This window comes from Gasterosteus aculeatus, chromosome 1 (assembly GCF_964276395.1).
Source record: "Gasterosteus aculeatus chromosome 1, fGasAcu3.hap1.1, whole genome shotgun sequence".
NCBI lineage: Eukaryota > Metazoa > Chordata > Actinopteri > Perciformes > Gasterosteidae > Gasterosteus > Gasterosteus aculeatus.
Genome location: NC_135688.1, coordinates 26,386,464 through 26,397,587, shown reverse-complemented (window position 1 = coordinate 26,397,587; position 11,124 = coordinate 26,386,464). Strand labels below are relative to the sequence as shown.

General features: G+C 45.0%; 1 protein-coding gene and 1 long non-coding RNA gene across 2 annotated transcripts; both read left to right on the top strand.

Annotated features, from left to right (window-relative positions):
- Nucleotides 1-873: 873 nt before the first annotated feature.
- On the top strand, nucleotides 874-3,268 carry sox1b (SRY-box transcription factor 1b). Its single transcript, XM_040182773.2, has one exon. It carries the CDS (start codon nucleotides 1,648-1,650, stop codon nucleotides 2,710-2,712), a length of 1,065 nt encoding a protein of 354 aa, XP_040038707.1. The 5' UTR covers nucleotides 874-1,647; the 3' UTR covers nucleotides 2,713-3,268.
- Nucleotides 3,269-4,484: 1,216 nt separating this feature from the next.
- On the top strand, nucleotides 4,485-6,359 carry LOC144409488 (uncharacterized). Its single transcript, XR_013467949.1, has 3 exons — nucleotides 4,485-4,739; nucleotides 5,405-5,473; nucleotides 5,621-6,359. It is a non-coding gene; the product is annotated as an uncharacterized LOC144409488 (long non-coding RNA).
- The last annotated feature ends 4,765 nt before the right edge of the window (nucleotides 6,360-11,124 follow it).

Sequence of the window (11,124 nt, the reverse complement as noted above, 5' to 3'; positions counted from 1 at the left end):
AGAGCCCAATTCCTCCTTCTTCACTGCACCGTAGTGCTGAAACATGCACAGAAACTGACATTATGCTACAAAGTAATGTGAAATATAAAGCTGCAGTGAATCATTTATGATTGATTGATTCTCAGAACATTTACTGTTTTCAGTGAACCGTTTACATTGTCTGTGTTCATTTGTATATATTTATATTTTTGACTTGAGCTCTAGGAAACGTCGATGGGTACTAATAAGTATTAATCACAGTTTACCAAGGACATATTCATTGGACAGCCGGTAAAATATGCAGAAAACCAGTAGTAGTTTGTATCTCTGTTCACTACTTAATAACGTTTAGGATGTTTGTTTCAAAAGAGCAGTCTCTCTTTTACAAACTCAATCAAATCAAAGGCGGTCTCACAGGAAAACGGCTTGATCAAGTGTCCTTGATCCCTATTTTAAGAACAGGAGCGTGGAAGCCGTTGTGGGGCCTATTGATGGCAGGCGGCCTGCAGCTGCAGGTTTATGATGTCCACAACATGTTCCATTAGTTTATTCAAACGTCATCATTACAAATATATTTCTAACGTGTATTATAGGATTACTGTAGTTTCTCTCGCGGGTTAAATCCCTCCCTCTTTTTCTCGTGCTCTCCAGCGGCTTTGGTGAAACAAACAAAAGGGGCCCTTTTGAATGGCACGTGTTCCGGGCGTCAGTCACCTGTTTCCTAGCAACGGGCACAACAGAAAAGCACCTGTGGCTCTGAATAGGAGGCGGTGAAGCCCTTATAGTTTGACAAAAAAAAACAGGGGGAAATTGAAAGATATGGGCATTTTGAACCATTTAAACGAGTATGATAAGTATGTAATCTCAGAATCACATATCCTATTTCTGATGTGGTGCATACACACGAGCTTAAGAGCCTTTATTATTAGTGTGTTATTACAAAGAGGTTATCACCACAGTTAAAGGTAGTTTTTATTAAATGATCGCCACATTTAGCTTATTCTTATTTATACCAATTGCTGTTTCTCAGATAATGTCATTATTACCGTTATCAAGTTATATTAGCTGCATCTTTCTTAACGTTTTTATTTTATTTTACTATGTTGACCCGTTGGACAAATTAAATATGATCTCGCACAAAGACAAGATGATGGGAATTAAACTGTTCGCATGCTGCGTATGTTTTTCTTTTCGTTTCTTTTTTTTTTTTTTCGGGCTCCATGCACAAAAAAAAGATGACAGAGGGAGTCGTTTTTAGTTCTCGCGCTCCGACGTCACCAGAACCTCGAGCCCCTGCATGCAAATCACGTCTCCGCCGGAGCTCCTCCATTGGCCGCCTCTCGCTCATTTAGCTGCTGTCAGAGCGCGCGGCCCGAGCAGCTCCGGCAACTTTTCCCAGTTCAGCGTCACCCAAAGTGAGCGAGAACGAGCGGCTTCCATCACTGTGGGCGCACGCTGGTCTGATCGACAAGGAGGGGGGGGGAGAAGAAAAGGGGAACAAGTTGACCTCCGGGTGGATTTGACCCTGAGGCTGCGGCTTCCTCGCGTCTCTGTCTGCGCGTCTTTTCACACTCGCCTGGTCGCTCTCTTGCTCGGAGGTTCAGCGGGGCCAGACTGAATGAGTCTGGGTGTTTGACGGAGAAGCGTTGTCCTACCAAGACCAGGTGAATGTACAGCATAATGATGGAGACGGACTTGCATTCCCCCGTGGTGCCCCAGACCAACCCGGCGAACCCGGGGGGACACGCGGGAGGAGCGGGCGGGGGGCCCGGCGGCAAAGTCCCGCAGGACAGGATCAAGAGACCCATGAACGCCTTCATGGTGTGGTCCCGGGGCCAGCGGAGGAAAATGGCCCAGGAGAACCCCAAGATGCACAACTCCGAGATCAGCAAGCGGCTGGGCGCCGAGTGGAAGGTGATGACCGAGGCGGAGAAGAGGCCGTTCATCGACGAGGCGAAGCGGCTGCGGGCCATGCACATGAAGGAGCACCCGGACTACAAGTACCGGCCGCGGAGGAAGACCAAGACGCTGCTGAAGAAGGACAAGTACTCGCTGGCCGGCGGGCTCCTCGGCTCCCCGGTGGGTGTCGGGATGGGGGGAGGGCAGAGGCTGGAGAGTCCCGGCGGGGGCCACGTCGGGGGAAACGTGGGCTACGCCACGCACGTCAACGGCTGGGCGAACGGCGCGTACTCGGGCCAGGTGGCGGCCGCGGCCGCGGCGGCTCACGCGATGATGCAGGAGGCGCAGCTGGCGTACACGCAACACCCGGGCTCCGGAGGACACCCGCACCATCACCCGCACCACCACCCGCACCACCACCCGCACCACAACCCGCAGCCCGTGCACAGGTACGACATGAGCGCGCTGTCCTACAGCCCCATCTCGAACTCCCAGGGCTACATGAGCGCGTCTCCGCCGGGCTACGGCGGGATCACCGGCTACACCCACCAGCACCAGAGCTCCGGCGTCTCCCCGGTGTCCGGGACGATCGGAGGGACTTTGGGGTCCCTGGTGAAATCGGAGCCCAGCGCGAGCCCCCCGGTGTCCACGGCGCGCGGACCGCCCCCGTGCCCCGCGGGGGACCTGCGGGACATGATCAGCATGTATCTGCCATCCGGAGAGGTGGCGGGGGACGCGGCGGTTCACAGCAGACTACACGTGCTCCACCCGCAGCACTACCAGAGCAGCGGCTCCACTCCGGTAAACGGGACGGTTCCTCTGACTCATATTTAAATCTCTTAAATGTACTAAAGGCACTACAGACCACAACCAAATATTTAAACACTTAGATGTGGGCGCAGACTGCTGAGGAATTGTAAATTATAGGCGGCTACAGCCATAAAAATGCAATCACTTTGAACAAACTTTTTTTTATTGTCGTTTTTATTTTCTTTCAGTGATGGATTTTTGTCTGTCCGAGCTAAAGGAAAGCGCACCCGATTTACTTTTGCTCTCTGGAACAGAGCATGCCAAGTTTTGACACGATTTAAATTATAATCCGTGAAGGCTGGCGCATTTTGAAGGTTATTTTTTTCCCGACTTTTCTGTGGAGAAAAAAAGGCACCAGCTGTGTGTTTGGAGGGTCCCGAAAACGTGTTTAAAGAGGGAACCGTATAATAAATGGAGGGCGGTGTGGGAGACGTGTTATAAACAAAAAAAGTTTCAAGGCTGCAATTTAAATTGATTTCCAGTTTTAATGCTTGTAAACATGTGAGTCAGTCGGTGTAATTTGAATTTGTTTTGTTGTTGTAAAATCTTGTAAATTGTGAATAAATAGGCCTACTGAAAACTCTTTTATTCAATTGTACATAATTTACAAAATACCAAGCTTCCTTTTCGGGGTAAAGACGAAACCATTTTTCGTTAAATTTGTTGTTGTTATATATAATATATTAATATTGTAAAACGAGCGTACTGTATCGTTGAATGAGCACGGCTTTATTGACGTCAAGGCAAACATATTTTTTCAGTTGGGCCCTTAATTTCCTTTTTGTTACTGCATTGAAAATAATTTAAATACGAAATATCTGCGATATTTAAATATATAATCTATTAGATCTTCTAATTCTCCTCTTTTCAGCTGGCATGAATCTTGATGATGTTTATTTCATTCCTGCATGTGTCATATTAAGGCGTTGGGAATAAGGGGGCAGAATATGAAAATAGGCTACAGGCAAACATTATTTCTCCTGAAATTACTTTTTGTTCTTGTTTCATCTTCAATTTCATTGTATTATAAAATAATATTTTATATATATCTTTTATTCCCACAATATATAGCTCCAACAGCTGATATTCATATTAGTTCATATTAGGACAGATTAGCCAACATCCTGAAACTCAGAGTTTCAATCAAACACTTGTTGGTTGAGGATGTTCTTCAGGAAGAGACATGTACAAAATAATAACCTGACATCCTCATTTTGTATTTGCCTGTCATTTTAAAATTGTGCCACATTTCTGATAACTGCCGTGCTTTAGAGTATAACTGTTCCTGTTGATTATTAATCATTGCCAGAGGATACATTTTTGCATCATGGGATGAAAAGGCATGCCGGGTATTTTTCGGAAAGGTTATTCCACTTTCCTATGAGCTGTATTCTCTCATTAGCGGGTTCCACCCACAATCCTTTTTAGACTTGACTATCCATCGTCTGAGATTTACCACGACGTGCTGAAATTGTGGTTCTGTCTGTTGGTAAAATTGAAAGTTTCTTCCTCTTTTTCAGCCTGTATCAGGGTCATGACCTCAGTAATCTAGAGCTCGAGCTAAAGTAAATCTGAAAACAAGAGTATCGACTGGTCAATGAACTACTAACTCTTCAGCTGGCCTCAATTGGGCCCACTTCAACCCCGCCTCCACCTGGGTCCTCCAGTCTTACCCCATTCCTCACCCCTCAGCATCAAACGCCTGCATGTGTGTGTGCGCACATCTCCTGGTTGTTAAATTATTTCCTTCTTTAAATGTGATGGCTGCATCACTGGAGGCCCCGGGGTCGGATGGAGAGGGAGGGATGACTGAATGAGCGGAGCGCAGAGGGGAGGAGAGCAGGTTTTTGTGCTGGAGGAGAATGGGGATTAGTCGCGGTGTAAGCCGGGGCAGCCGGGGGTCACCCCCGACAAAAAGGCCGGCAAACAACACCCCAGGTTTTATCAGAGTAATTCCCACACGGGTCCGGACTTAAAAACGAGAGGGCAACACAGATGCAAATCACATTTAATAAAGCTGTTTCTGTGGATGTCAGCTGTTTAAACTGAAGGTATGTATTAGCCCTGAATGCTCCCGTGTGATTTATTGTGGTTACGTTCAGATTGCTTTATTTCTTGGATTTGTCTTTGCTCTTTAAATTTGGATTCAAGTGGGAGGGGTTTATCTTCAGAAATGTAATTTGTTTTATAACTTTATAATTGTTATAAATACAAATATAACCTGTAAATTCAAAACCAAAACAAACTATTTTAGCTAAGTATTCTTTTCTTATTCGTAGTGATTACAAAGAAAGGAGCTTTTTATTTGAATTTAACAATAGCATGATTGATGACAACTAATAAATGTGACGTTATTGATTGCCGAAGCTAACCTGCCAGGGATCATTTAAAGAGTAAAATCATCGGTAGTCAGTATTACTTACATGAATTCAACCCTTGATGATATGGAAATATATACTCTAAGATTGAAAGGCTAACGATTGGGTTTTCACTCAAGAGTGTAAAAGGAATAACTAAAACTGTTACCATGTCAAAGACCGTGAGTGGAACCTAAAGTTAAACAAAGTTTGAGTAAAAAGAAGAATTAATAAGTCGAGTGATCAACGGGAATTTAAAAGATGAAAAAGAAAGTCATTTGACCGCTTTATGCTATCTGATGAAAAGATAAAGTACGATCAACATGGTATGTTTTCCTCTAAATGCTTCTGACACCAAGATGGAAGAGCAAGGACGTACTTTGCCACAAAAAATTAACTGTGAGGAGCATCGAGCCACAAACATCAAGGTATGTTCATCCAAATACCCAATACCAAATCCATAAAAAGCTATGATCATCTGAGATGTAACATGATGATCCGTCACTACAAGTGCTGCTTGGTTTGAAGAACTACAGACTCGTGATGAATATCGACACGTCTTTACTTTTACCCAGAAGCCCCGGATGCTCCCATAGAGGGCCAGTCACCGCGAGGGGACCCGTCCGCAGCCTTGTGCCTCCCATCTCCCATCCTCTCCTGCTCTGTTTGGCACAAATTGGACCCCGCTGCTCTGGCTTTCCCCCGCTTCATAACCCTACGCGCCCCCATCCCGCGTGCTCCCGGTGTCCCAAACGTGGCTAATCGGCATCGGTTTATCACGCCTCCGCATATTTCCCTCCCTCTCCTATAAAAACCCTCACCTCCGACGTTGGACCCGGTTCTGTCGTGGGAGATTACGGGGGACCGATTGCAGAAGACCGAATGTGGCGAGAGGAGATTAGCCGGGGACGCCATAGAAAATAGCAACGGGGCCAACGGATTCCTCGCGAGGGGGCCTTATCGTGCAATTACACGTTGACACGTTTTAACCAGTTTTCAGCCTCTTAATCCGAGGGCCCCCTCCTCCCCTTCCCTCCCCCTTCCCTCCCACCAAAGGCAGACCTATCGGTGCTGAGGGAGCCTGACTCTCTCCATCACTCTGCTGCTGTCGGGAAAAAGTCCGTCTCTCTGGTTCTCTCTTCCTCGGCCACTGTTTACATTTCAAAACTGGGAAAACAAATTTTTCTTTCTATCTCAATAGACTAAAAACTTTAAAATCAGAAATAGGGCCACAAGTTTACACAATGCCATTGAGCCGCGTTCATAAATCAATGAATGAAGGGAAATTAGACGCAATATATTAAACAACTTTGGAACAATATTGTGTGTCCGGTTACTTTTCCAAGCACATGACTGTAGTCTGGGGTTAATATAGTTTTGGGTTGGGAAAGGAAAACGACTCTCTACATGGTTTTGCTATGTTTTTTCTCCTCTTTAATTGAGCATTTGCAGTTTCCGAACAAACCAGTCTGTCTTCTGTGGATTGCAAACAAGCCAGCGTCAAGGTCAAATACTGTCAAATCTCTCTTTAAACACACGCTTCAGAGCAACAATGTGCAGAATGAAGACAAGTACCAAAACAGGAAGATGGTGACACTATTCCAAATGTGGTTATTCGATAGATAGATTAGATAGATAGATAGATATAGATAGTGATAAATAGATAGAAGTGTAAGGATTATAAAGATTGCATGGTAAATTGTTTAATATTTTCCTCGTAATATGTCTTCTAATTTTAACCACTCCAACGTGGTTTGTGCACAGTCACCAAGCAGTAACCGGTCTATGTTTTAGTACAACATCAAAGTCAAAGACGACATAGTTCTTCATTAGTTGGAGATGAATACTTTTCCCACATAAATCTGTGCAGACTTTAAACAGTAGCCTCAGCCTTGAGGTTTCCAGGCATCAAATGGACTGCGTGGTGTGTCGCTCCTCCATGCTGCTTAATTCAATTAGGGCCTTTCATGACAATCAATTAGGGAGTAACCCCCCGGATCTCCCCAGGGGCCTATAATCATCACACACCGTCTGCTCAGACAGGCGCTGGGGAGCCCCGCCCACCAAGGATCCTCAGTGCAACGTACCGGGGCCACTGGGAGCCGAGAGGGGACAGTTTGTGCTTCATTTCAAGGCACTTTACTTCACATTATGGTCTTTTCCCCGTCTGTATATTTTGTTCCCTTTGAGTGCTCTGCAGCATTTCTCTGCATATAAGGAAGGTTTCACTGCTTGTTTGTTTTCTAAGCTTTGGTTCTTATGATAGTCGGGATTCACGTCCAGAGATTAAAGCTCTGTTTTCAAAAGCTTGCTATAAAACCTCAGTAACCAGTCGAGTATTTACTGCAATATTTATTTTGGACTGCTCATTTTTAGCTCTGCTCACTTTTGTATGTTGCTTACATTTATTGACATCATTTTAAAATTAGTATAGCTAAAGTATTATAGCTAAGTTTTCGAGTCTCAGGTTATTAACGCAGCAGGAAGAGTTCGTAGAGCAAACACTGGACAATGGAAAGAAGAAAAGTTCTTCAGCTTTCATACCGACCCTAAATGCAGGAGCAAAAGCCAGCTCTCCTTGAGTCATTTACCTCAAACACCACGGTGTCTTTTTTGTCCGCAGGGTTAAGGCACTTAGAGGAAGAAAGAAAGAGAGAAAAGATGGGGAGAGAGAGGAGGAAGGAAAGGAGTAGAACATTACACCTGCAGCTCAGGTAATCACTGGAGTTGAAAGGTCTCCTGCCGGCCCAGAGGCCAATGAACTGCTCTCCCCTTCGCCTCTGCCGAGAGGAACTCTGTTATTTGCAGATTGCAGGGGAGCTCTGGTTCACGTCTCTCCAACCTCCCACCAGTCGGGCCGCCCAAAACACTGGTCATTAGTGTCAATCACCTGCAACCGTGCCGTAATTATTTAGTGTTTTTTGACACGGGGAGAGCGGTGTGAGTACACGTGAGTGTTTCGAGGCTTTAAAGGCCCATGCAGACGTATTGTTGGTTGTAAAAAGCTACAATTCAGAGCGTTTGGAATTCGTTTTAAATAAAAAAAAACATCACATCATCCTGGTGTCCTCTGCTGATCACCGATGCAACACAACGGAGTTCGGCGTAATTAATGTGCATGGTTTTGTTTTGCTGAGATCTGGGCGCACTCTCAGTCGGGTAGTAGAGGGCGACTTTGGCCTGTTTAAGGGGTCGGGACGATTTGGCGATCCGTAAAAAAATTAAACAAAAATCATCTCAGTTTAGTAAAAATACAGATTCTCCAGGACAGTCAACGAGCCATAGAAATGCTTTTGAATTTGAGCTCCAATATTTTGATAAATAGGGTGTATTATCCTCTTACAATTTCTTTGTAAATTATTTTGTGAGTAAATATTTAGTATCATTGACCTAGTGACTGCAACTTTTCAATTGGGCCGTGGTAGATTTTGGGAAAGTGTTTGTTTAGTACAGCATGAACTGTGTGAGTGTGCAAATGCGTGTGTGTGTGTGTGTGTGTGTTTTTGGGTAAGACAATATGCTAATCTTCGGCGTGGAGTGGAGGGATTTGCTGTATAAAGGAGAGAGAGAGGAGCATGCTTGTTAGCGATAGCCTGGCTGAAGATTCCTGCACACACCCACCTCCCTGATCCACTTCCATAGGCCTTCTAGTGTGTGTGTGTGTGTGTGTGTGTGTGTGTGTGTTTGTGTGTGTGTGTGTGTGTGCGCGCGTTCTGTGTGTGTTGTATGTCTCATATATACGTTCCCTGATTTGTGTCACTTGCGGATATGTTCTATGTTCAATAATGATATCCATGTGATCGGTGAGTGTACGGCGTGTGCATGGAGATGTGTGTGTGTGTGTGTGTGTGTGTGTGTGTGTGTGTGTGTGCGCATGTACATGGGGATGATCTGTGTTGGCAGCCAGTAGTTGTGGACCCAGATTAAACATGGAGAGGGATTCAGTCTGAGGTATTTACAGATTCTCATTATAGCCTCATATGAGGCGCGCACACACTCACAGACACACACACACACACGCATACGCACACTCACACACACACACACACACACACACACACACACACTCACAGACACACACACTAATCTTATCACTTAAATTGCTTAATCCGTTTACTGTGATTACTCAAATTTTGAATGTATCATATTTGTACTTTTCAACCTGGTGTTTGCTGGAAGTGGAATGTACACAACACTACATTGTAAAGCGCAATCATAAAGGGTAATAATCAGGTGGTGTGCAGTGCATGCTGGGATATATTCCTGTAATCCATGGCGCTAAACATAAAAAGCAGGTGCGGACAATAAATAAAGGACTTGTCATTGGAGTATAATGTGTAATAATGCGTCCCATATGTGGAACTACTAATCAGCTCCACCTTCCTTTATCTCATGAAATCAAATTATTCTATAACAAATTCAATTGCCAAATCTGAATTACCCAATTAAATGAACGATTTCTTTTTCCATCACCTCCTTCTTCTGCTTCACCTCTGCCCCCACGAGGAGCGTCCATTTATAATCTAACCGTGACCACGAGTTAACACATGCAGACGACAGGCACGCAGTGTGGTGAACACAGACACAGATCCCCGTCGGAGAGCAGCCTACGAAGTCCTCAAGTATGCGAGGTAAGCAGACTGGACGCAAGCAATTCTCAATTCTCTCAGCATTAAAAATAAATTAGCAGTGCAAGCATGTTTAGTTGTATTGAAGTGACGATGCATTGTGCGCAGACAAGTATACAAACGTCACTGAGTGCTGCAGCTTCTGTTTGAGTGCTGTTTGAGTTCAATGTCAGCAACTAAAATGAGCGAGACCGGTGATACACATATATATACTATATAGAAATATGACTATGATCCTTGGTATTTCATCAGTTGAAATGCGCTGGATGAAAACCCAGCTTGAACGCTCCACAAACATCCTCAAAACTTAAAACAATGCAGCCATTGTTTTTTGTACAAAACTTTCTCTTGTCTTTTTTTTTAAGGTGTCAGCTGGGGGTAAAGGAAGGAGGGAGCGATGGCGAGGGATGAGGAAGGATGAGAAAAAACAGAGGGAGGGTAGAGCGGTGCTGGAACACAACAGGAGCATCCATCCTTTAACCGGTGGGGAGTTATCGCCCAACGACAGAGCCTTTCCAAACGCTTTAAAAAGCACATTTGAAGATGTATTAGTGCATCCCTGAATCCACTTGCTGCCAATAGGGGGCTGTGCGCTGGGCTTTGTGCATGTTTATGTGAGTGTGTGTGTGTATAATTTCTTTTTTTTTGGTAGCTCCCTTCAAATTCCCTTAGCGAGCGTTGCTAAGGTGCTTTAGGGATGGGATTAGCTGGAGGCTCATCACACATTCCATAACAGAAAGAAAAAGTACGAAGGAAGACAGGAAGAAAAAACGGAAGAAGCAAGAGAGGGGACGGGAAGGAGGAAAAAACTGATGAAAAAGAAATGGAGGAAATAGTGGAAAAAAGAGAGCAAGGAAAGCAGAGAAAAAGTCAGGGAAAGAACAAAACAGGAAAACACTAATTGATTTGCAGGAACGAAAGGAAGGGACAGAGACAGAGGAGTCGGGAAAGAACGAAGGAGCAAAGGAGAAATGTTAAAGTAAAGAGTAATACTGAAAAGTGCGGTAAAAATAGGAGAGCTGGAGGAAGAACCATGGAAGGGAGGGAAGACGAGGGCAGAAAAAAGAAAGGAGAAAAGAGAGATAGGCGGAGACATTGGGAAGAAGCACGGAAGAGGAGGTCGAGTGGAGGAGCGGGCGCTTGCCTACTGTTGCATCAGCGCGTTCACCGAGGGCAATATGATGAGAATAAGCTGCATAATGAAGCGTGGAGGCAGCAGAAGAAATGTGTCCAGGAAGCCACCTTGTCTCCTCTGCTCTGATCAGAGCAGCAGTCTGGCAGGTTTGGCATCCTGGTTCACACGACGCTGGAGATTAAAGACATGCAGGCAGATGAAACCCGCTAATCTTTAAGATCCCGGTTTATTTTTGGTGGGACGTTTCCCACCAGAGAGACCGCCTGTCAATCAAATGGAGTGGGCGGCGCTCTACGGTCAACGTTGGCTTTTTGGA